This window comes from Arvicanthis niloticus, chromosome 2, assembly GCF_011762505.2.
Source record: "Arvicanthis niloticus isolate mArvNil1 chromosome 2, mArvNil1.pat.X, whole genome shotgun sequence".
Taxonomy (NCBI): domain Eukaryota; kingdom Metazoa; phylum Chordata; class Mammalia; order Rodentia; family Muridae; genus Arvicanthis; species Arvicanthis niloticus.
In genome coordinates, this window is record NC_047659.1 from 98,604,923 (window position 1) to 98,631,278 (window position 26,356).

At 47.9% G+C, this 26,356-nt stretch overlaps 1 protein-coding gene across 2 annotated transcripts; it reads right to left on the bottom strand.

Moving 5' to 3' along the window:
• Window positions 1-2,044: 2,044 nt before the first annotated feature.
• Mall (mal, T cell differentiation protein like) lies at window positions 2,045-24,943 on the bottom strand. 2 transcript variants are annotated; one of them, XM_076929717.1, is made up of 5 exons: window positions 24,751-24,943; window positions 18,249-18,321; window positions 7,188-7,355; window positions 6,399-6,521; window positions 2,045-3,582 (listed from the first exon to the last, which is right to left on the bottom strand). In XM_076929717.1, exons 1-5 carry the CDS (start codon window positions 24,813-24,815, stop codon window positions 3,520-3,522), a joined length of 492 nt encoding a protein of 163 aa, XP_076785832.1. In that variant the 5' UTR covers window positions 24,816-24,943; the 3' UTR covers window positions 2,045-3,519. The 2 variants fall into 2 exon arrangements, with proteins under 2 accessions (XP_076785832.1, XP_034351212.1); XM_034495321.2 differs by lacking the exon at window positions 18,249-18,321 and having other exon boundaries at window positions 24,751-24,941.
• Between the last annotated feature and the right edge of the window lie 1,413 nt (window positions 24,944-26,356).

Genomic DNA, 26,356 nt, shown 5'->3' on the forward strand with positions numbered 1-26,356 from the left:
TCTTTGTTAAGAGGACAGTTGTCTTGGCCTGGGGTGTTCCTATCTACCTGCCTCTTGAATTTGACGGTTCTTAGAGTTGTCATTTAGGCCAGTGGTTCTCAACCTTCCTAATGCTGCGACCTTTGAATACAGTTTCTCATGGTGTGGTTACACACACACACACACCATAAAATTACTTCATTGCTAGCTACTTCATAACTAATTGATGCTGTGATGAATCATAATGTAAATATCAGATATGCAAGATTTCTGATATGTGACCCCTCCCAAAGGGTCTTGACCCATAGGTTGAGAACCATGATTTGAGCGGCTTCCTTACATGTGCTCACATGGAGCTGCCCATCATGCATTTGTACTAGCCAGCCCTATTACGTGATTTGATATAAAAAGAATCTAGGCTGGGCAGTGTGTGTGTGTGGGGGGGTGTCCAGCTTCCTCAGCAGGCTTGCTTTCCTTATAGCCAGCTCTCCAGGGCCAGACCAGGTGCTGGGGGTGGCTCACTACCCATAATGTAGAAGTTAGGTGGCAGCTTCTCCATGGAGTTTCAGGGTGCAACTAACAGGATGCCAGGCTGCAGGGATGAGATGGGAAAGAGACACTCAGGTTTCTGCGTGCTCATCGGCATGTACTATTCACACAAAACTGTTCCAAATGGAGCAGGATTCGGGCCTCTTTTACAAAGTGCATTCTTCCCCCTATGAACTAACTACTGGGAAGTGGTGGGTAGAGCACCAGGGAAGTAAAGGGCCTTGTCATGGACTCCAGAGAGGACCAGCTATGACTAAGGAAGACTCCTTTTTGTTTTTGTTTTGTTTTCAAGAAAGGGTTTCTCTATGTAGCCCTGGCTGTCTTGGAACTCACTCTGTAAACCAGGCTGGCCTCCAACTCAGAGATCTGGCTGCCTCTGCCTTCTGAGATCAAAGATATGCACCATTACCACCCAGCTCTAAGTCAGATTCTTAACACACACTGTGGTGGTTTGAATGTACTTGACCCATGGGAAGTGGCACTATTAGGAGATGTGGTTTTATTCAAGGAAGTGTGTTACTGTGGGGTGATTTGAGGTCTCCTCCATGCTTAGGCTCCACTCAGTATAGAAGAGAGCCTGGCTGCCTTCCAATCAAAATGTAAAACTCTTGGCTCCTCCAGTCCTATGTCTGCCTGCACATTGCTCTGTTCCCCACCATAATAGAGTGAACCTCTAAAACTGTAAACCGATTCTGACTAAATGTTTGTCTTTATAAGCGTTGCCTCGGTCTGGGAGTCTCTTCACAGCAATAAAACACCTTGGGTTCTGAGTGTACATTTTTGGAGGGAAATTGGTGATAGTCACAGGATATCCCATTGAACAAGTACCTGCATGTGGTTCTCCATGTGCAGGGCCCGGTTTGTCCTGAGATGTTTCACCTTAGATTCCCAGTGGGATGGTCATTAGACTTGGGGATGGAGGGACCAACACCTCAACAGCCGAGATGCCTTCTAGTCCCACTGCTGGCCCCTGAGGTTAGACTGTCACCTTTCAGATTTTAACATTTTATTTCCTCCTCCCTGGCTGTCTCAGACAAAGCTTGCTCAGTGCAGGGTACCTGGGTATGACTTGTAAAACCCTATGTCCCTAGTGCTCAGGAAACACATTAGATTCCCTGGGGACAGTCTCAGGGGTTAGTCTATGCTCCCTCCAGAGCCAACTGAGAGATGGAACCTGAGTATGGGGCCCTGGGAAGCCAAGTGGGAAAGGTGTGTGGCCTTGTTGGAGGAGGTGTTCCAAAAGCCCATGCTGGGCCCAGTATCTATCCCCTCCCTACCTTCCTTCGTCCCTTGACCCCTCCCTCTTTCCCTCCCTCACTCCCTTCTTCACTTCCTCCTTCCATTGCCTTGGTCATGGTAGTTTTTCACAGCAATAGAACACTATGACCCGGACTTAGTGACCAAGGCTTAAAACCACCCCAGGGGTAGTCTTGGCAACATTTCATAATAGAGTCAATAAAAAATGATGGCTGGATACATGGGCCAGCAATATCAAAGCAGTAGACTCCACGCTTCCCACTGTCTAGCCATCTTTTATTTGCTTGAGGTCATTCAGCAGATACTCAATGGTGAAGATCACAGACAGCTTCCAGGTTAAAAAAAAAAAAAAAAAAAAAAAAAAAAAAGGAAAATGGTGGTTTTTCAAGATGCCGGGGAAATTAGTAAGTGACTGGTAAACAGTGTAGAAGCTAAGCCTGCACACACACACACACACACACACACACACACACCCATCCATGTCCCAGCCCCACCCCCAAGATGCCTCAGCCCCCCTCCACACACACACAAATGGAGAAAAGTTAGATTTAGTTAAGTCCCTTTTGGTAATTACTTATTTAGATAGTCAGACTGTTGGGTGAGGACACTTGGCATGCAGGGGCCCTTGGCAAGGGGCTGAGACACGCCCAGATGGTGATAGGATGGGAGCCCAGCTAACTCTGGAGAGAGTTCACTAGACTTCTGCTTTTCTTTTCACAAGGCTTGTCCTTGGGAAAAAAAGCCCAAATGTCACCAAATGCAAACCCCTTTCCATGATGAATCCTGCAGTCTGGCCCTGCCCAGAGGGTCCCTAGGAAGAGCTGAGAGCACACAGAAATGAGTGTAGACTTCCATCCTAGGTCCTTTCACAACCCCTACAATACTATAGCAGCTGCTGCTTCTCCAGTGTTTCTGGGAGGAGCCTGAAGGTAAGTCTAGGTTCCAGTCTCCTTTGCTGAAATCCTTTCTAAAGGACGAAGATGCCTCTGGTCCTTAGGAAGCTGGTCTCTGAGGAGCTACACAGGCACGCCAAGAACACCTTTCTGGAGGATCCAGCATGTGCATCTTTCCCATTCTGACTCCCCAAACCCAGCAGCTTATTTCTTCCACAAATTTACCCCCAAATTGGTTTTATGTACATTTTCCTTAATACAGAGGAAGTAGGGGTGTGATGGGGGAGGAAGGCAGGTCTCAATAACTGCTCCAGGGCCACAGCTCAAGCTACAAGCAAGGTATGTGCAAGATCAGTATGTGTCAAGCCTTTGTGGAGCCTTTCCTGTTTGAGAAAATAAGACACTATATCCTAACCCTATCATACAGAGCACCATTAACAACAAGGTCCTGAACAACATCACAGCAGGGATGGCATTCTGAACAGTGCCTGAGAGGTTCAAGGTTAGTTTTCTAGAAAAGTCGAGCTCAGCTGAGTTCACGGTTGGGAAACTCCAAAAGGCAGTCATCTTCAGGGCAGCCAGGGTAGGAGGAAATCTTCAGGGGAGAAGAAAGGGCAGTCATCTTTGGTGGGGAGATAGCTTTCTCATAGTCATCACAAGGAGTAAAAATGTCCAAAGATAACAATGCCAAAGTGAGTCTCCTTATCATTCCAGAAAGATGGTCTGTTGGCCCTGCAGGTGGCTTGGTGGGTTTATCACTCAGTTGGCAAATGGCAAGACCTGCTTTGAGGGATAATCACGTGGCCTCCAGGGTCTCACTGGGCTTGGTTCTCCCTGCACTTCAGTGGTAATAGATGCTGAAGGCATGCAGGATATAGAGCAGCGTGGTGAGGAAGGCGAAGAACTGGAAGAAAACATGGAGCATCAGGGTCAGTGCAGGGTGAGCACTGGGCAGCTACTCCATCCTCTAGGGATGCTTTCTCCTTAGGCATAGCTAGGGCTACGGTTTCCAGCTGTTCAGCTCCTGGACTTCCTCCAACTGCAGCCTGGGCCTCCACCTGACTTCAAAGCTACTCTCCTCCCTCCATGAGCTGGGACCTAGGTCATGCTGAGCTGTCTCTCTGGGCCCATTTCGATGTATGTCTCTGTGCTCTGGCCACTTCCACAGCTATGCTCACTGGCCCAGAACTCTGCTTGGAGAACCTTGTCTGTGAACGTCTCGGGTTCTTCTCAAGCTCTTAACGGCCCAAGCTGATCTCCTGAAGCCTCTAAGGTCAGTCAGCCCCAGGATTCACGTCCCCTCCAGCTTCCAGTGACCGAAACCTGAGATCTTTCTTACTCTCCTTCCATCTGTCAAGGCCGAAGCCAGCTGCAAAGTCTGCTACCCTGCTAGCTCTTGGCGCATCTGTCATCTTTGCTGCTATCATTCCTCTCTAGGCTTCTCAGGGCCTCAGTTCATCTCCTGCCTACTCAGCCTCTTCTATTTTGTTGCAACAGGAAAACATGACCACAGTTAAAATGGAGCTTAAAATGGCACAATGGCTCTCCTTAGGATGAAAGCCACTCCAGTCTCGCTGTCCTTCTGTCCACTCACCCTCTGTTCCATCCACTTACCCACCCATTCACCCATCATCCACTAATCTACTCACTCACCCATCCACTCACCCATCCATCATCTACCCATCCATTCATTTATCCATTATTCATCATCTATCCATCCACTCATCTGTCATCTATTCATCATCACCCATCCTTCCACCCATTCACTCTCCAATCCATCCATCCATCCATCCATCCACTTACCCACCCATCATCCATCCATCCATCATCCATCCATCCATCCATCCATCCATCCACCCAATAGCTTTGAAGCACTTGTGCTTCAAGAATAGCTATTTCTACAACAGTGAACAAAACGTTAAAAAGTTCTTACACCTAAGTCATGAGTGGTGACACATGCCTTTAATCCCAGTACCCAGACAACTAGTCAGAAGAATGACAAATTTGAGGCTAGCCTGGTGACCTAGGTGAGATCCTGTCACAAATATGAGAATAAGTAAATAAATAACACCTGCCGTATTTTCTAAACAAATAACAAGTTGCATTTTCCAGCAAGAAACTGAACCAGCAGGTCCTATACAAATAGTTCAGATGGGGATAAGGCCGGGAGAGCATAAAGCAGAGAAGGCAAAATACTAGCTGAGGGTTTTTGGAGAGAGGCTGGAGTTTGGGGAAAGAAAATACCTTGCTGATGTGAAGTGTGGACAACCCTGCCCAAGTCCTGAGTGAGAAAGTCTGTATGTCTGAGGGACAGCAATAAAGGCTGTGTGGCTGGGGGCTGACTGGGAGCCAACAGTGGTGGAGAGGCCACCAAAAACCCATCTCTGGGTCTATGAGTTTAAGGAAGTCCAGGAACTGTGGCAAAGAGGAAAGGGATGGGGAAAGCTAGAAGGCTGCTGGGAAGTGCTGTGGTGTTTCCAGAGGTCCACGGTATTTGTCTGGAACCCTGTTCCTATACTGGGGAAAGTGCCAATTAATGCAGCCTTTGCCCTTGCCCACGATGTGACAGCTTTTGGATGTAATTTACAAGGGTCATGCTGTTTCACACTCAAGGTGCAGTTGGCCATCAAGCTTGTGGCAGGTGAGCTTACTGCCACAAGAGGGTGCATTTCACAGTAGAGAAGGAGACAGGTGGGCTCAGAAGCCCACCACCACCTGGGTGCCTCCACCTGGGCATCAGGCTCTTTCCACAGCTTACAGTGCCCACATAGCCTTGCCTTCCATACCTAGTAACACCACCTCCTTGGACTTCTGTCATTGAAACAAAAGGACTCAGAACAGCTGCCTGTGCCCATCACAAGGCAGGGGAGCTCTTAGCAGATGTAAGAAAAGAGAAATGTGGTTTTGTTTGCGGAGAGAACAAAATTCTGAAGACCGTGGTTTTGGGATATTCCACAAATATTGTATTTTCTGGCTATGAAAAAGAATGTTTTTGTGTTTTCAATAATTGTTTGGAGCTGGCAGCTCAAGGTTAGAAGGATTGGTAAATGTCCCTTCTGCACCTGTATTTAAAAGTCAAACAAGTTGCCTTGGGGAAGGTGACCCTCCCAAGCCTACTAGTTGAATAAAGAATGTGGCTTTGTGCTGGGGCAGGAAGTACTGGGAACTACCAAGCAGGCAGAGGTGGAGGGAAATGCAGAGGGAGGGAGGCAGAAGAGAGGTGAGATGGATAGAAGCAGGCAGCAAGAACTACATGGGGGGGGGGGGGAAGGACTCAGAGGGATGGCGGGATGGCAGGATGGCACAGAAGTCAGGATAATTAGCTACTAGTATTGGCCCCAGCAAAAGGCCAGCAGCTTTAAACTATACAGCTGGCTCCATGTGTTAATTGACCTCAAGGGGGATCTGAGAAATCCCTGCAAGACTGTGGAGAGAAAGGGTGAGTGGGACAAACAGAAGACAAGAGGTGCCCTTTGAAGTGTGGACACACGTGCTCGCACACACACAAGCATGCTTGCACGTGTGCACACATACACACAAACACACACACTCACACTGCACACACAGGCATGCACAAACACACACACTGTCCTCTCCTCCCATCTCTTGTGCCTTGATACAGTTGTCCAAAACACCCAAGACAGCACTGAGCTGCAAGTAATCAATGCCCTCCGTATGTGCTTATCTGTGTCACTGCTCGGTAACTGTGCAGCCACTCACCGAGGCTGCAACATTGATGTAGTAGTGACCCAGGTCCTCTTTCTCAGAAACAATAGTGGCATGTGCTTGCAGAACAGCGGCACTCATGTACAGAATGCCTGTGGTGCCGTGGTACAGGCTGTCCTGGAAGGCAGAACAGAGGCAGGGGTCAATGTTACTCAAGTAAGCAACTCCCCTAACCAGGTACACAGCAGGGAAGTGGGGGGGGGGGGGGGTTGGGATGGGCAGGCCCATTCCCTACTGTTCTTTGGTTACAATGTTTCCCAGTGTACCTGTTCTCTCCCCTCTCCCTCTCCTCCCTCTCTCCCTCTCCCTCTCCTCCCTCCCCTCTCCCTCTCTCCCTCCCTCTCTTCCCTCTCTCCTCCCTCTCTCCCTCCCTCCCTCTCTCCCTCTCTCTCCCTCCTCTCTCCCTCTCTTCCTCTCTCCCTCCCCTCCCCTTCCTCTCTCCCTCCCTCCCTCCCCTCCCCCCCTCCCCCTCCCTTCCCTTCCCCCTCCCCTCTCCCCCTCCCCCCATTCCCCCTCCCCCATTTCCCCTCCCTTTCCCCCCCTCCCCCTCCCCCCTCAGTCCTAACAAGGAAAGCAGTGGAGGGAAATACAAGGAAAGATTTACAAATGCGTTTCACTTTGGCTTAGTACTCAACTCACAAAAATACGAATCGGTTTCATAGGAATCTCTTCCTAATGGGATCTCTAATCCCAGTCTTTCATTCTCCCTCCCCACCTAGAAAAGCCCACCACTCTTACAAACCCAGGACACCAGTCCAGAAGGTGCCACGCCCTAGTTCTTACCAGGACTCTCCAGGACTCAAATCGTTTGTAAAACCCAAACAAGTAGGACATCAGTAACGTCAGGGAGATGAGAAACGAGGTGAGCGAGACATACAGCACCCATCCATGCAGCAAGGGGTATGTGATATTGGTAGCAGCCACCAGAGTCCATACCCAGAACCCAAACACCTGTAAGAAAAAAAGCACGAAGGGCTTGCTGTGTGTCAATGGGAGGGGGATCCCTTTGCAGAGCATCCCTGGCTAAAAGCTTACTTCAAAGTTAGAAAGTGGGCAATGGAGCTTGCCGCCAACTCTGACAACCAGAGTTCTGGAACCTGCAGAGAGAACCCACTCTTCCAAGCTGTTCCCTGATCTACACACGTGCACCATAACATGTGTATGTGTGCACACAGAGGAAGGCTGACCTCTCTGATTCGTGGTCAAGTTTGTGGATCCTCTGGGACTGCTGTCAGCTGTCATAGTGGGTGCTAAGAACCACATCCAGATTCTCCTGAAGAACCCATGAGCCATCTCTCCTGCCCTAAACAGTGCTTTTAAGTACAACATTGACTTGTGATATCAAGAACTTGTTTTTCTCTCTTTTTCTCTGTGACATTCAACCCCACACATGCACCTGCCCATTGGATATCTGATTTTGGAAATCCCTCTGTAGAGACTGGATTCACATCAGTCTAGTTGAGTGGAAAACTACCCTGCCTTCAGGTTTCACCTACCCCAGCACACCCCCCAAACCCCATAAGCTCAGCCTACAACTAACCAGCATACAGACATAGGTACAACCATTCCAACAATCCACTGTAAGACCTTCCTAACTGTTGCCTTGAAGAAAAGTTCTTTTGCCTTTCTGGAGAATCCTGGGCTCTTAAGGAGAAAATGGGAAGAGGTAGTAAGAAGCTACCTAGCTAACCACAGGCCAGGAGTGAAATCCCGGCTCTCACATGGTGGACCTAGCTCCAGCATCCTGGCTCGTCTTAACACAAGTCCTTCATTAGGACGCCGAGAACAAGGGACTTTTGTGCTCAGTCCTAAATGAGACATCTACATCACCCACTCCAAGGCCTCAAGAATGTGGAAGATGAGGAGTGCAGGGGAGAATGTAGGAGCTGGAGGGAAGAAAGGAGCGCTGAGAACTGCTCTCTTCCAGACCCTGCACGGCCATTACACTTATGACCTCATAGCGGCTATGACTGCACAAGACCTACAAATGATCGGGCCCATCAGCGCTCTGTCATGGATGCGGAAGGGACTCAGGATATTCCGTTCTTCCCTGTGGAGCCACCAGTAGATAATGGGTGCTGGGGGATGAGGTGGTATTTTCATTAGGGCTGTAGCCCATGTAAATAATCCCTACATGCTTCTGCAAGCAACCTTAATTAAACTCAATTAGTGACCAATAAATTAATAAAATGTAGACGGGGTACTGGTTGCAAAGATGACCAGTGGGAAGGGGAGGGGGACAAGACAAACAGCAGTGAGGAGTGGATGTGGTTAAAAGACACTGCATATGTGTATGAAAGTTTTCTACATTTAAAATTCTAATTTAAAAGACCCACCAGGTCTACTGTAAATAATCACTTTAAACAATCAATTTTTAAGTAAGGCTTTGGAAGGTCTAGGCTGAATCTAGAAATGTCTATATTGTCCTAGGGAAAAGTCTTGGGGTGGGAGGCCTGTCCTCTGACCCCCACCCCCATCCTCTGTTGATGATGTCACAGGGAGAAGAGCGCAATCCAAGGCACTTGCTAAGTGTCTTTCCTGACAGGCTGTAAGAAATGCACACAGGTGCCAGCACCAGGACAACCCCAGACAGTGCTACCTGTTAGTGGGAATGCCAACTGGAGTCTGTAAAACTGGTGCTAACACCAGGACACACACCAGACCTCAGAGGGCAGAGTAGTTTGTGTTAGTGACTATAAACCCAGAAAAGGACCTGGAGCAAAGCAGCTATATGGGGCAGGAGTGTGGGGGTACACTGTTTAAAAAAATCTGTAAGAAAATCATCTCTTCTTCGCACTTACCCGACACTTCACAGTTTGTAAAAAGAATCCATTCACTCCAGCTGCCTCATTTAATCTGGTGTGAGACTCTAGTTTGCTCAGAGAGACCAGAGAACTGTCAGTTCTTTCTCTGCTGTGTTCAGCCCACCTGTGTCAGGCTCAGCTGCCAGCCAAGCACTTCTGTCCCTCTGCTCCTGTCCCCCGACCCATGCCATCAGAAGCTGCATTGACGGCTGTTCTGTACATTATTTGTCTTTGTGAATTTAGACACTACCAGTGCCACTGGAGGGCGCTGAGGCCCGAGGTTGCACAGACAGTACAGAATGGGGCCTGAACACAAGGGGAAGACATTTGGATGGCTGTCTCCCGAAGCAGATTTCATGCTGAGGGCAGAGGAGCTGGATGCTCCTAGAAAGTGCCAGCAGCAAAAGCCCTGGGACAGTTAAAGACCTCCGCAGATGTCTCAAGCCCCCATATCAGAGGGGTCCATCTGGGTCTTCGTCCTCTGTTTTCCAGCTGAGGTTTGGGAATGGCCATTCCCACTGTTCACTCAAAGACCTCTGAGCATGAGAAATCTACTCAAATTACACAGAATTTTTTTAATAGCCCTGCTGAATAATTGTTAAAGAGAGGAATTTTGGTTTTTACTTCTACACCCCTCTGCTTTCTCAACAGTAGATGGCCCTGGGGTCCACTCCAGGCAAATGAAAACCCAGTGATGTTTGTGTCTCACACCTCTACCTCAAGTAGTCTGGGCTGGGAACTTGATTTACAAAATCTTTTCAAAAGGTCATGTTTAACTTTACAGATTCTCCTGACTGCCCACACTGTTTCCCATTTTAGCATCCATTTTATATCTCCCAGGAGCAGGACATATTTTTAGGTGGCATTTGTGCCCACCCCATGGATGGCTGCTCCACTGCAGTTAGACATTTAGAGTGAGTGTGCATCAAAGACGACTTTAGCAGGGTCTTGAAGAAATGCTCATTGCTCATGGATACGCTTTCCAAGGACTAAAGTCAACACGCCTTTTAAGGTGGAATGGAGGGCCCAGCAGGGTAGTTCAAGCTAGCGCTCAGGAGGTAGACACGAGTGGAACTCTGAGTTTGAGACAAGTTTGAGACCTGGTCTATATAGCAAGTTCTAGGAGGGCTAGAGCTGCATAGGAAAGACCCTGCCAAAAAGAAAAAGAAAAAAAAGAAAAAGAAAAGAAAGAAAGAGAAAAAGAAAGAAAGAAAAAAGGAAGGAAAGAGAAAAAGAATGAAAGAAAGGAAGGAAGGAAGGAAGGAAGGGGAAAGGAAAGAAAAGGAAAGGAAAGGAAAGGAAAGGAAAGGAAAGGAAAGGAAAGGAAAAAAAAGAATAGAGTTGAACCAAAAGGTTGGTCACGTATCTTAGACTATAGCCCACTTGTTGGGTGCTGGCAAGGTGGCTCAGTGGTTAAGAATGCACACTGTAGTGAGATTTCTGTTTTTTTTTTTTTAAGCTTTATTTTATTTTATTTATAAGTACACCATGGCTGTCTTCAGACACACCAGAAGAGGGCATCATAACCCCTTACAGACAGTTGTGAGCTGCCATGTGGTTGCTGGGAATTAAACTCAGGACCTCTGGAAGAGCAGCTTGTACTCCTAACTGAGCCATCTCTCCAGCCCCTGAATTTGTTTGCTTTTGTTTGTTTTTTAAACCACAGAAATATTATAAGAGTATGGTTTTATTTTAACCCCAGGTGTGGGGATGTGCGGCTGCTTCAGACTGTAGCAGCTGACCATGATTTGCCTCATGCTCTAGCAAAGACATGGTTTTGCCAGTGGCAGATAGTTTCTGCGACTGTGTGACATTTGGAATTCTGGGTTCTTTTCAGAGGGTGTATAAATGCTAGCGCCCCGAGGGGGGGGGGTTGGTGGTTGTCTGGGGGGATTGGGCGTTGTGGTTTGTTAGTAATCGTGCTTAAAGAAGAAACAAGAAGAAAGAAATTGAATTCCAGGATCTCTGTCTCCCCTCTGTCCTGTCTTTTCTATCTAGTGATAGGGGTGAAACTGGGGGGATAAGGAAAAAGAACCCACAAAGTAGCAAAGACCAGTCACAAGCAAACAGAAAGAGAGAAATTAGATTCAGGGATTTCTATCTCTCTTCTCTCTATCTTTCTTTTTCTCCTATCTAGCAACAGGGGGTTAAACTGGGGTGGAGGTATAAAGGGGTGAGAAAAGAACCCCCCAAAATATTAAAGGTCAGCTACAGCATACGGAGCTTGCAGAGGACCTGAGTTCAGTCCCCAGCACCCGTGTTGGGTAGCTCATACTTTTGATACTCAAGCTCCAGGGGGATCCAACACCTCTAGTCTCCACGGGCACTCATGACCTACCAACCTACCTTCCTACCTACCTACTTACCAACCTACCAATCTACCTTCATACCTACCTACTTATCAACCTACCAACTTACCTACCTACCTACCTACACATATACACATTGGGAGATGTTGCAGGCCTGTAAAATATATATATCATGAAGAAGTTATGAACACAATAAAGAATGTACAGGGGTTCTTGTTGCATCTAATATAGATACAGAAATAGATACAGAATATATCCCCAGAGCTTATGGGCTCAGGAAAACATTGTGCCCTTTAAGCTTCTACTGGACACCATATCTGCAAGTATTAGTATCAGCTAAGTTGAAATACAAGAGTTCAAAAAAACTTTAAAAAGAACTTTTGGAGCATCCTTGCTGTCTTTGAGTGAAGGGAAACGCTTAATGAAGAAAAAGAATCCCAAGTATGGCACAGGGTAAAGAGCTGTTAATACACATGGAGGGCGGGGTGTGGCTTGAGGGCTGGGTGTGGCTTGACACTGGAGTTTTTGCCTGGCCTCAGCTGTACCCTGGGTTCAGTTCCCAACACTTCAGGACAAAACAGAAAACAAAACCAAAACAGAAACCCAGGAAAGCCTTAGGGCAGGGCACTGGGTTATATGGGTTCCTGGAACTCTCTGCAGACTTAAAGACAGCTCAGTGGGCTGGGCTGGGCCCCAGAGATGCTGCCCAGAGGGGCCAGGGAAGCTGCATTGTTGGAAGCTCTCCAGATGGTGCCACTGAAACCAAAACCCCTCAGCCAGTTTCATTTGCTTCTACTTTGCCCATTCAGATCTGTGCATCGCTGTCTCTGGGTTTGAATCCCAGACAACTCTAGGTGTGTGTGTGTGTGTGGGGGGTGGTGGAGGGGGCAGTCAGAAGTAAGCCACCTGTGCCTCTGCATCCATCAAACAGGAGAGGGGGCTTTCTGGTCCCCACCATTGAGGTTCTTAGAGAAAGTTGATTAGTCTTGCTTTGGCTTGTGGAGACTCAGACAAGCATTAGCTGAGGTAACTATAATCACTTGAAAGGGCATAAGAGGACAAGTGGGAGGATGCATGGGAAAGACCCAGAAGAGCAGGGCCCTAGCTGGTCTTCTTGAGGGACAGGAAGTTCACATCCAAGGGTGGGGATGGGAAATAGGAGATCCATCTGGTGAATAAGTACAATACCATTTGGAGGCATAGATTCTTTTGGCAGATGAAAATCTTTAAAAGTGCATTTACACACACACACACACACACACACAATTTTTTGCCCTTAAATTTAACAGATCTTGCCCAGCCTCCCACGTCCATCTGTATCCCATAGTATAGGCCCACAGCTACTCCAGGTTAAATACCTGGTTTGGGGGTTTTGTTTGGTTTGTTATTTTTGTTTGTTTTTGTTTTTGAGACAGGTTCTTACTATGTAGACCAGGCTGGCCTCAGGTTCAAAGAGATCCAGAGGCCTCTGCAAGCACTGGGATTAAAGGCCTGTGCCACCACACCTGGTGAATACCTGTGTTACTAGCCACCCTGCTATTTTGGAAATACTGATCAATACATTACATTGAATGCTCCACTTAGTAACTTCACTTTCCAAATTGTCCTTCACAAGGAAGGTATTGTTGCATCTAATATAGATAGAGAAAAGATAGAAAAAAAGAGATTTTTAAAAGGATGCAGAAAAGAAAAGACCGATTGGCCCAAATGCTCTTCTAGAGGACAGCAATCAAAGCAGCTATGCCGCCAGTGCAGGTCCTCTGCAACCTTCAGGAAGAAGAAAGGTGCTTATGTCCCCGAAATGGAACAAGTCCCAGCAGATAGCAGCATGCCAGCAGGCTGAGATTTATGCAGAACAGGAAAAGAAAATGAACCTAGTATTTCCAGACTGAGACCTCGGCTTCAGGGAGAATTGAGCTTGAGGACTGAGGACTAAGTTCTCTCCCTCTTACCATAACCAGCAGGGGACAGAGTTTTCAATGTGGGACGATGGTCGTGTTTAAAATGATCCAAAACAAGCAACACAAAAAATGTAAAAGACCAAGAAGAGAGTAACTAGGCTGCACAAGGGGGTCCGAAAGTGTTCTGGATGAGACCTGCCTTCCTAGGCAATGTAGCAGAAGTGAGTGGTGTTGACCTGGTGCAGTCCGCCTAGAGGTTCAGAGAGACTGCTTAAGTAATGACCCAGGAGGAGGAAAGTATATGCAGGTGTCAAATCTGTGTGGTGGGGCTCCAAGCCAGGTGTGGGCTCAGTGTGGGGCAGACAAAGAGCTGAGAATCAGAGGCATGCAGAAGGTGGAGACACTGGTGGCAGGTTTCTCTGCATAGCTGGGTGACATTTCAGCAGGGCAGGTCTCACCCCTTGCCAATACCACATTCCTGTCTTTCCTGACCATCTTTGTTTTCATGAGAATCTTCCCTTACTTGGTTCTCAGGTGACAACAGAGTGTACCATGAATCCCCAGGAACTGAGTGGCAAAGACCAAGTCAAAAGATGGGTGGGGCTCATAAAGTCAGAAGTGAAACCAGGCCAGGGCTCCTGGAACTACCTGCAGCGTGGGAGGAGTGAGTTGCGTGCAGGACTCATTCAGGTGTGGTTCACAGTCAGAACCTCTGATGCCCCAAAACAATTGTCCCTCCGAGTTCAGGCTGATGGAATCAAAGGTCTTTGGAATACTGTATACCTTTCCTCTTTTTAAAAATTGTACTAAGGCATGCTGATTCTCAGCCTTTCGGCTAAGATGTAGTGTAAAAATGGTGCTAAAATAAACAAAGTTCCCCCTCTTAACCACTTTATAGACATGCAGTTCACACATGCATATTGTATGTAACCATCACTGATGTCCTGTTCCCCATGGCAAATGGAAACACCCACCTCCTGTTTCCTCCTTCTCCAGCCCCAGCAGCCTTCCTTCACTCTCTCTCTGAGCCCCTGATTACTCAAGGTACCTCAGATGGAAATAAGTCACACAGGCTTTCTCTTCTGCTACTGGCTGATCCCACCTAGTACATTGGTTTCAAGGTTTGTGTTTAGCGTGTGTCAGAATTTCCCTTTGTTTTAAGGCAAACTAGTGTTCCATTGCATAATGTAGTCCTTGCCTTAGAAAAGTTTGAAGCTTATGATTTTTTGGCTTTGCAACGGGCAAACATGATAAGCATTTGGTAGAAACTTTCAGTTTTGCAGCTGTGTCTCTCCCCAGCCTAGTGCTCTGTGTTGAGGTGGGTCCTCCATCTTCCCCTCCAGCAGCAAGGTGAGCAAAGGCTCCTAGATGGCCAGGAACTCACGGATGGAGACTGGACATTCTGTGTGGACCCGTGCTGTTGAGTCAGACTGTGCAGAAGGTAATATGTCTTCAGTGTGATTTCAACTTAAGAGAGTATGAGCTTACAGTGGGCTCATAAGGGCAAAATCCCCTCATACAGCAAGAGAGCGCATTTCTCTTTGCTCATCTCTCCTGTGTGGGTTGCTTCCACCTTTTGCCTATGGGGAACAATACTGCTACATACAAGGGCATACAAATAGTCCTTCAGTGGAAGAACGAAATGCCACTGACCCTGGGCTGTGTCTAGTACTTCTCAGGTAGTTCTCCTGCAAAAGGCCTGGAGAGTAGTGACCCACCAAACAGGCATTCCTGTTGCTGTGGTCACTGCTTGAGGGTTTGTGCCATCCTGTCAAAATGCCCCAACTCCAGGGAGATTTTAATGAAAGCAAATGGCAAGAATTACTCTGAGATTTTAAGCTGATTGTAAAACGGTGTGAACAGTACAGGAATTTTTTTTTCATCATGCCTTATTCCTTCTCTGGCACAATTTTTATAAATACTTCTTTCTCAGTGCTAGAGAGGGAACCCAAAGCTTTGTGTATGTCAGGCAGTACCCTGTTACTGAGCTATGTACCCAGCCCATGCAGTGTGTGTGTGCCTGTAGGGTGTAGGGGGTAAGGTAGGCACACATGTGAGTTCAATACCCAAGAGGTCCAAAAGAAGGTGTCAAATACCCTGAGGCTGGAGTTACACAGTTGTGAGCTGCCCAGTGTGTGTACTGGGAACAGAATTCAGGTTCTCTGTAAGGGCAATGCAAATTTTGAGCTGTCTCCTCAGACCCCTGACTGCAGAGACCTTCAAGCCTCTCTAGGGAGAAGCACCTCCAGCAAGGACAGACTCCCCAACTCTCAGCACTCTCTCTCCGGGGGAGCTTGCTTTCTTTCCTTCTTCCTTCCTTCTTTTAAAAAATATTTGTTTGGTTTTTGTTTGTTTTGTTTTCAAGACAGGGTTTCTTTGTGTAGCCCTGCCTGTCTTGGAACTAGCTCTGTATACTAGGCTGGCCTCAAATTCAGAGATCAACCAGCCTCTGCCTCCTGAGTGCTGGGATTAAAGGCCTACACCACCACTGCCTGGCTCCACCAGAGCTTTGAGAGATGGACCCGTTTGTAGGTTATGATTGATGTTAGTGGGTCATTGACCAGCATGAAGAAATCAAATAGAACAGAATGGAAAGTGTGGGAGTTCAGTGTCCAAGGAAAAGGAAATAGTATTCCCTGAGTCTTTTGTTTTAACACACACACACACACACACACACACACACACACACACACACACACACACCAGTTGCCATGGAAATCTCTCTTTGTGTGTGAAGCACTGTCTATTGTGGAAGACCATCTTTTGGCATGCCTCCCTAACTCTAAGCCACAGGTTTTTGTAGTATCCTGCCCCAGCCTGCATACCCTGGATGGCTCTTCTTCACAGCAGTAATCCTGTGATAAGGACTTCAAGGCAGCTTTAGTGACACTGAGCATGGGGGTAGAAGGGCTGGTGGGGGGGGGATGAGAAATGCTGGGACCTGGATGGTAAATATGAGCCAGGCATAGGGTGGTAAAGGGAAATACAGCTGAGGGAAAGCCAGAGCAGTGGGAGAGGCCTAGAGTGTGTTATCTCTACACGAGACACATCGTCAAATGCAATGGGTTGGCTTCTTGGAGGAAGCAAAGCCAAAGGCATCACAGCCAAGTTATAAAAGTGGACAGTTACAACCTGCAACGGGGAAAGAGAGTTCTGGGAGTTATGCCTAAAGCTCTGTCTGAACCAAAAAGCCTGGGGATTTTAGTCAGGGAACTTACATATGGGGTGGGTCCATTTCTAAGCATGCTCATTTTAAGGTCTTAATTTAAAGAGAAAAGAGTAGATGCATTATGCTGGGGACAGGTGGTGTTTAGCTCAAAATCTCAGAACACGTAAGCAAAGATGAAAGTGATGGACAGGAAAGCCTCTGAGCGTGCTCAATTCACACGAGAAGTTTTAGCTGAAAAATAAAGGATATTTAGATAGTACATTTAACAGAGGGGCCTGACTTGCTTAGTCACTAACACAAGAACTGCATTCAATTCAGACTCCAGCTAGGAATGGCCCTTGGTGGAGGCCCAGCGGCCACAGGCGGTGCTGGCTGGCCATATCCAGAGTATCTGGGTGTTCTTGGGCAGGCCTTGCTTCTGTGGGCCTCTGTGGCTAGTTCAGAGACATCAGCTCCCACAGGATGCTGAGACTAGCCTGACACACTGCCTAGGAAGCTGTTCTGAAGCTTCTGGATCTCGGGATGACAAGTCAAGGAACTCACTCGGATACCTCCATCCGAGCCTCAAAACATCAATCATTGTATGGCACTTCTATGCTCAATAAATAACACCCAGGACTCTTATAAATTCTGAGTCATTCTACCCTGACTCATGGTGAGAACATTTTTCTCTTTGTGGCTTTAAGGTTAGCAGGAAATTGCCTGCCCAGCCTGCCCGGTATCCTATGAGGCCATGTCTTATTCTGGTCTCTCCAGATAGCCAGATTGTGTGGGCTGGAGCCCCATGGGCCACTGCGCCTTACAGAACAGTCACATAAGAGCCCTTGAGTGCTCTCCAGACCTGGCAGCAAGCCCAGGAAACCTGGAACTAGTGCCTTTTCTAAGCAAACTGGCCTGTACTTCCTCCCTGCTCTGGGGGCTTCCTGCTCCTGGGTCACACCCTCCCATTCAGACTCAGACTGACCCGAGTTTTATTGACCAAATTGCACAGATTTACAATGTAATATAAAACAGAATTCTAAGATAAAAATTTCTTATCTACTCAAAGGCTAAAGACACTTTCTTTCCTGACTTAAATAAATTAAAAATAAAACACTAGGTGTTGGGGGGGGGGGGTGTTTTTCATTTTTCGTCTCCATTTGTGGATTTTAGGAAGTTAAATGTACCCCTCATTTTAGGCTTCACCCCCACCCCCAGGTTTTCACACATAGACTGATTCCTTCTTTCCTTTGGCCCAGGCTCTGTGACTAATTTCATGCCTCTGTGCAAATTCTCAGTGCTGCTCTGAACACCCACTGTCTCCAGGAACCCAGGCATCCTTTGTGACAGCCACTTTTCTTTCACCCCATCAGGCACTGGCTCCCCAAGTTTTCCCACTGATTCCTCTACATGCCCTCAAGACCACCTCAGCTCAGCTGTGACTAGACCTTACAGGGCAGGGATCAGACTGATGTCACCTCCTCCAGAAAGCCACCCTACCAAAGCCCAGCACGCCTTCACTGCCACCCTCCATGTTGTCTCTCTTCCCTGCTTGCTGTCTGGGCCCTAAGTTTCTGAGGTAGGAATGGGCCCTGAGGTCTTCATGTCACCAGCAAGGGGCAGAAGGCCGGTACCAAGCAGCATAGCTACCTTGAGAAAGACAGATCTCTGGAAATGCTTACCAGACTATGCCTTCTGTTCCCTTCTGGGCCTGTCAATGTGGCCCAGCTGTGAGGTGGACCTTCTCCCAGGAGCCTGGATTGATGGAACAGAGTCTCATTTTCTTCATTCCCATCCACAATTGCTCTGCTCTCTCCCCTGTCCCTGAAATTCTTAGAGAGTGGGTGGGAAGGTCTGTTTGGATTCTCCCTCCCCACATCCATTCCCCACATTCCTCTCCATCCTAGGCTGACCCAAAGCTCTGGCACAAAACTGTGTTATTAAAGATGATATTTAAAGAAGTCACTTGGGCAGAGAGGGTATCTAGATGGGTAGGAGTTGAGGGTTATAAACCCTCCAGAGGCAGAATCGAAAAGGAAAGCTCAGAAAAGCCATCCATGGCAGAAGTCTCAGATGGGCTTGTCTGAAATAGAGCAGAAGAACACGGTAGAGCAGTGGTTCTCAACCTTCCCAAGGTGTGGCTCTTCAATACAGGTCTTCATGTTGTGGTGATGCCCAACCATAAAATTATTTTCGTTGCTATTTTATGACTGTAAGTTTGATACTGTTATGGATTGTAATACAAATTTCTGTGTTTTCTGATGGTCTCAGGTGATCACTGTGAAAGGGTCGTTCAACTCCCAAAGGGATTACAACCCACAGCTTGAGAACCCTAGAGTCTAGATGTCTGGATAGGAAGTCCCTGAGACTCTGCTCTGGGGGCCCATCTGGGGGTATTTTGCTGTGGCCAGGCAGTGGGAATCTGGAATCCAAATGGAGAAGGACCCAATGGGTTGCAGGTGTGAGGCAGGCAGGGATGTGGGGGAGGGGGGAGGCAAAAAGGAAGACTGGCAGAGGCGGGGACCAGAGTGCAGTTGGAGACAAAGGCCAAAGATCTTGGACTTCCTCCTTGCTCTAGCCTGTTTCCTCCACTCGATGATCTGGACAACCCTCAGGAAACTCTCCTTACTCCCCCACCTCTGCCCTGACTTGGGGAAACCTCCCTGGGAATGGTGGAATGGCTAGCCCTTCTTAACTGTGAGACTCCATTGTGGGCCCTCTGATCCTGGTCACGGGTTATTTCCTTCAAACCTGCTATGCATATGAAGTCATTGTAATCTGCTGACCCTCTAAACTGACCACAGCTGTCTGTCTTGCTTGTACGGACAGACAGAATATTTATTTAGAGAAAGTTGCTGGTGCTTTAGTTGAATCATGTGGCCAGAACAGACCTAGAGGTTCCCAAGGAGTAAGAAGGGAGAGAGGTGGGATGCAGGGCAGAACAGTCAGCTTCCCAGTGTGTCTCTGCTCCCTTCCTACTCCTTCATTTTCCTCGGGGCATGGACTTCCTGCGGCATCCTTGTCAGGGTCTGGTGGTGGGGTGTTGGACAGAGACTAGTGAGAAGCAAGGAGTGGGCTCTTTCTGTGACCTTTTCCAGTCTTGTCTCTTTCCAGAAGCATCTGGTTCACCCCTAGGCCCCCATGGTCCCTGACTGTTTCACGAGAGCCCCTCTAACCTCGGGGTGCTCTCGTGTGTGTGTGTGTGTGTGTGTGTGTGTGTGTGTGTGTGTGTGCAAGCATGTTTACCTACACATGTTCGGTCTACTGTGCATCTATTTGGAAGGCAGATATTTGACCCTGGGATGTCTTCCTTAATGGCTTTTCAAAAATAATTAATTAATTAATTTTGAGATATCCCTGGTTCATTTGTTTTCTCTCTCTCTCTCTCTCTCTCTCTCTCTCTCTCTCTCTCTCTCTCTCTCGATAAGAATCTCTCCTTGAACCCGCAGCCTGATGCTTTGGCTATACTAGTTACCAGTGAGCTCCCAGCTCCATGCATCTGCCCCTCAATGCTGGGGTTGCAGGTACTGCTCCTCTTAGCTTTTACCTGAGTGCCGAGGGTCTAAATTCAGGTCTTCATGCTTTCACCATGACCATTTTACCCACCGATCCATGTCCCAGTCTCCTTTCTTGTTTTTAGTCACCATAGAACAGAGCCTGGAGCTCAAGCTGAGGCCACAAGAGAAGTGATAAAGTCAGTCTGTGAGGGACAGGCTTCCCTTGAGCTGCTTGCAGGAGCCAGGGCCATTGGAAGGGGAGAGGGGACAGCTAGGGGCAGAAAACCCAGCTTCTAAGGAAAGCCCCTAATTCCTCCTTGCAGACCACCTGGTCACTTTCAGTCCCAGCAGGGTTGGCTCTAGCTGGGTTCTGCAGTTTCAAACAAACTCTTAAATATAGCTAAATAGAAAAAGCGAGCAGATTGGGGTCAGGGTGAAACTGGGGTTTTAGGGTAACACCTAGAGATGAACCACCCATGGTGGGAGTGGGGTAGAAGGAGGAGAGCTCCCAACATCAAACAGTGAGCTCAGGCCTCCTCCCCTTTTAACTAGCTGACCCTCTAAGAATTTTCTCACCTTCTGCTTTTTAATTAGGCAAAAATCTAATTAAAGAGTCAACTAATGAGAAGGGTAATGTTCAGATGACTCCCTCAGGCCTTCATTTATAAAGCACTCCCCAGGGACAGCCACTGGGGTGAGCTCTCAGCTTCCACTTTTCAGCTTGCCAAAGAGCTCAGAAGTCACTCAGGTCACGAAGGGTGGGCCCTCTGTTCTCACAAACACTGGCTCTGTAGAGAGAGGTATGGCTGTCTGTCCTGCCACCCCAGGCTCAGCTCCTAGTGTTGGCATAAGTGGATGTCCACACTCTGCATGGGGTGGGAAAAATAAATGGAGGTCTATCCTCATCTTAAAACCCACTGAGTGAAAGGTTCCTCACCCTCAAGAGGTTCTTGTAAAGTTGTACTTTCAAATAAGAAATCTAGATTCACCACTACACTGAACAAAACCTCAGGTGTGTTAAAGTTTCATGCCATGCTAGTGATGAAATAAAAATGTAAAACAGCCAAATTTTTCCCAGCCACCCTGCAAAACAACTTGTTAGTCTCATAATAATAACAAAACAGACATCTACTGTTCTACCCAGCAAGTTACTCTTAGGTGATTCTCCTCAGAGAAGTGAAGATGTCCCTCAACAGAAGCTTAAGCAAGATGCCGATAGCAGCTCTTTTTTGAAACTGCCTAGAACAGGAAACATTCAACAGAGCTGGGTTAGATTGTGCTAAATCCTTACCAAGGGCTAGCATTCAGCAACAAAAAGGAACAAACTAGGGAGGGATTCAGGCAACTCAGATATACGCCAAGAACATCACACTTCTCGGGACAAGCGGGTCCCCAAAAGTCATATACTGTTCAGTTACATTTCTGTATATAACTTTATTGAGCTAAAATAATTATTGTGTAAAAATGCTGATTTCTGAGAGACTGTTTGGAATAGTGAGGAAGCAGGATGGGTTGGGGAAGTCTAGAGAGTAGTGAAAGGCAGACTTTGGTGTGACGGGGGACAGTCCTGAACCCTGGCTGGTCTCAGATAAATCTACTCCAAATGGGAGATCTGTCTTCCCAACCTCATTTTTCCTGAATTGAAAACAATGCTGGTTAAGAAAGATATGGCCACTGAGGAGATGCAGGGAATACACATTCCTGTTAGAACCATCAGGATCACAGAATAAAACATTTTAAATGTGAATTTTAATGCTGAAGATTGGGAGATAAAGCATTGCAGGCAACGGTCAAAGGTCATTAGAGCAGGCTACTGGAAGCCTGAGTTACTTTTGCTGTCATCTTCAGGAACCACAGAGAGCTAGAGGCTGTACCTCCTTGACAGCCAAGGTGGATCATGGCTAGCCAGGGAGAGCTTGTCTGATTTGATCTGACAATGAATCTGCCCACTCTTGGTTTCTATGTAGTGCACCACACACACAAAAACATGCACGCGTGCACACGTGCACACACACACACACACACTCACATACATTCACTCACATGCACATGGTGGTTAGGAGAGGTCATTGTAGACACCATGTGAATGTCACCCAGAGCTACCCTACTGTGGAATCACTGCACTCTAGTTCTTGAGTTCTGCTTTCTGAGCTCTGCAGAAGTATCCTGGCCTCCCTGCCTTCTAATGAATTCTATGTAGACTTTTGTCTCAGACCAGAAGACTAAAGGGTCAGGGGTACCTGGAAGCATGATGCTTTTACACTGTCTCAGTGGACAGCAGAGGGAAAATACATCAGAGCACCAGAGCCAAAGAAGGGCCTGGAACAAACTGGTTCAGCACACATAACATCTTCCCAGCTTCTTCTGCCCATGACATCAAAATTTGACCTTTCCCCTCCCTTCTCCATCCTCCATATAGGCACATATTATTCTGGAGTTCTTCTAGGCATGCTCATAGCAGGTGCAAGAAGCATGTGCAGAATAATGCACTCAACACACACACTCAGATACAGACATACATACTCACACACACACATACTCACATACACACACTCACCCACACATGCACACACATACACTCACCATACATACTCATATAAACACTCACACACACATATACACACTCACACACACATACACTTACATACACACTTATACACACTCAGATACAGACACAAACTCTCTCACACACATGCACTCATACACATGCACACACACATACATGCACACACACATAACACTCACAGACACACATATATGTGCACACACTCACACACACACACTCATACACATTCACACAGATGCACACACGCATATACACATATATACACACACATAAACACACTCACACATACTCAGACACAGACACATGCTCACACACACAGACTCAAACATGCCCTCACATGCACATGCACACACATACAGAGATAATACATGTGCTCCATCTGTGAACATATTTCTGCATTTTCTGAGTTTTCATCAGTGAATGAAGATGACTTGGAAATTAAAACTAGACCTACAGTGAACAAACGTAGGACAAGGCAAACTACAACAAGGGTCCATAATAGCTGGCCAGTGCTTTCTGCAGAATACCAAGAGGAACCGCCAAGAGGAAGGGGAAAGGACAGCCAGCACAATCAGGAGTTTTGACCTGGATCCTGGGCTAGGGAAAGATATTAGTGGGGAAATGAGCAAACAGAACAACAATGGTCAATGGCAGAGTGCTAATGTTAACTTCTTGGGTTGTAGAGACCTGTGGGATTCAGAGTGAGGAGCAGATTTCCTGTACTGCCACCATGGCTTTAGGAGAAATCTAAAATTATTTAAAAATAAGTCAAGAAAATCAAATCAATGACAATGACCTCATCCCCTCAAAGTCCCATGAAAGTACTTTTCCAGGAATCCAACTACAGGAGGACAGGTGGGGACACCTGTCAGCGCCTCTAGTGACAACTCTCTACCTGGCTGCTTTCCTGCCTCAGGCATCCAGCCTTCTTCCAGTGGCAACTCTCAGTGACAGGCCTGGACCCCTCCCTCATCTGGTTGGGACAACAGTGCTGCATTCTAACTGTTCAGGAAAAAAAAACAAAAAACAAAACAAAACAAAAACCAAAAACCGGCTCCCAAGCCTCTCCCCAGCGACCAGGAGACCCCTGGGAGGTAGCCACTCCTCTGATGATTAGCGTCACTGACAAGCATTTGCTCAGTAGAATGTGGCAGAGCCAATCTGTCATCCATGAGGGTGTTCCAAAGTGAGGCCCACACCCAGGGCCTGGCACACAGAGCTCGGGAAGCGAACAGCCTGGCAGAATGCCCACGTGTATGGGGGATTGGCGCTGGAAGAAAGCTGCCCCCTAGGTGGAGTCTATCAAGGCCACCCACCTGTGGGACCCACAAGCCTGGTTTTCCTTTCTTGATTGACAAGAATGGTTGTTGTTTAATCAATTTGCCTAAAGGTCACTCAATAGGACTTAACCTTCCAGGAAGACCAAGAGAAGGGAATGGGTTGGCCACACCCATTTTATGTAAGCCGTCCTACTCCAACTCTTCCTCCCAGCCCAGAGGCAGCATGGTCAAATCCAGGGCTAGGAAGAAATCTCACCCACAAACTAGATATTACAGGAGGCTTGGCGGGGAGTAGGGGAGGTGGATGGGAACAGGAGCCAGCAGGGAACCTGTTTTCTATTGAATGCACTGCTGAGTGCTGGTGGGGACTCAGCGCCCAGTTCTGCTGTGCAGTGTCCCAGAGTCAGGCAACAACAAGTTTTCCAGAGTAACCTGGGCGGTTCGGATCGTTTTATGGACGATGCTGTCATGAGCTCTCTTCGGCAGGGAGTACACGTAAATCAAAGTTCAAAGTCAGCTGATGTGATTTGAGAAAACACAGAGTCCCCTAGTTCTTTGAACTTTAGGAAAGTGCAAGCAGCTAGGGGGAAAGAAACCAGATAATAGAATTTTCTTAGGGGTCTGGGTAGTCTAGAAGATGGCTGGACCCCTCCAGCAAGCAAGTGCCCTGGGGATGGCTCCTCATTCTTTATGATAGAGGAAAATTCGCTCTAGAGGAACCCAGCCTGGAGTCAAGTGGACAACTGGGAAAGTGGGAGCCTGTAGCTAGCAGTCGGTCGCTATCCCTGTTTCCCGCCGATTCCGCCCCTCCCTTCCCCCAGGTGGGGGCAGCCACACTCACCAGCTCCGGTAGGATGAAGGCAAAGGGGATGGTGAGGAACAAGGCGGCGACCCCCGAGGGCACATCGGGCGGGGCGTAGCTGGTGGCCGGCGGTGTGTCCCGGGAGGCCATGCTGTCACCTATGCTGGCCTCTTTACTCCGCGGCACTCGCCCGCGCCCGCAGCTGTTCAAGAATCACCTCCCGCCCGACAGACACACCCATCGGTCAGACGTCGCCTGGGAGGGGAAAAGAAAGGTTCTAGTGGAACAGGTCCTTCTGTGCATTGTGGCCAGCCAGGAGAGGGGACAGGACCAGCCTCGCAGAGGCTCTTTCTAGACTTTCCCTGCTAAGGAACTTCTGAATGCTGGAGCAAACGACTCCAGAAGAGATGAGTGACACTGTGTGAAAGGAACAGCTTTGTATGAATGCCCCTGATGATCTCTGCGCTCAGAGTGTAAGCAAGGGCTTTTTTGCTAAAATAAAAACCATTTACTGAGGACCTACTGTGTGGTTTGCCACCTACAAACACTTCTGGAGCTCAGTTAGATCACCACCACGTGGCTATGTTGTACCTTTCCACTTAAGGTCACAGAGCTGTCTGTCACAGCAGCATCTGCCTTTGTCCTTAGATTCTAACTGAAGGATTGGAGCAGCCTGGTTTTCACCTCCCCTCCTCAGGGGCTCTGAATCTCTCGTAGGACCTCTTCTCCTGTCTTCCTCGTCCAGCTAGGACACAGGGCTCGGGCCAGGCAGTTCCTTCCTGAGGCTGGCTGCTGGCCTGTGCTTCCAGATCCAACGCTTTTCCTTTCTGGAGACTGGGCCACTTTCTTCTTTACCAACCCACTAACCTTTGAGTTTTTTTTCCACGGCCCTGAGGGAAGGCCTGGCACCCTATAGTCTTCTTCCTTCCCTCTTTGGCTCTAGCAGGCCAGTTGGAAAGCCTCCTCTGGAGGAGGAGAGGAGGTGGGGAAGAGTTGTTCCAAGGACTGGGGTTTATCTTGCACAAGAGCTCTGTGTCTTTCTTTCTTAGCAACAGCAGGGAATTCTCGGGCCTGTCCTGAGAAGTCACAGGTTAGCTCTGACTGGTCTGGAGCGGCCAGCAGAGTTTGGATACAGGAAGCTTAAAGCCAAGGCATTGCAGGGAAAGGCAAAGGGCTCCTTAGCAAGCTTCGAGACAGACAGCCTGCCCTCCATCTTTTCCAAGTCCTAGAGTTCAGGTCCCCACATTGCTGACAGGATGGATCCAAACCCACCGCCGTTTCTGAATGTCACACACAAACACCATGTCTCTCTTTGGGGCCGTGGCCCCCTTTGATGTGACTGTAATCTACATAGGGCATCGGGAAACATAGGGCAGAGTAAGAGATACACACGGGAGTGAGAGATATACGGGATTGAACTTAGGCCATCAGGCTTGAGGGACAGTGCCTTTACCTAATAGGTCATCTCACTGGCCTAGAAAGTAGCAATTCTGAGTGGACTGTGAAGTTAACTATGCACATTGTACTTCCTAGAGCAGTTTCTAAACAAATTCTAGTGACACAAAGACACAGGTCATCACTGATGCGCTCTTTGGATGCAAGTCTTCTTCCCGATTCACTGAGAGATCCTCGAGGGAATATGTCA

Coding starts and splice junctions, on each gene's coding strand:
- Mall (XM_076929717.1), bottom strand. CDS start 24,815: ATGTGCCCTCGGGGGTCGCCGCCTTGTTCCTCACCATCCCCTTTGCCT. Junction 7,356..18,248: donor GGAACAGAAGGCATAGTCTG/GTAAGCATTTCC, acceptor TTTTTCTTACAG/GTGTTTGGGTTCTGGGTATG. Junction 6,522..7,187: donor TTGAGTCCTGGAGAGTCCTG/GTAAGAACTAGG, acceptor TCTGCCTTCCAG/GACAGCCTGTACCACGGCAC.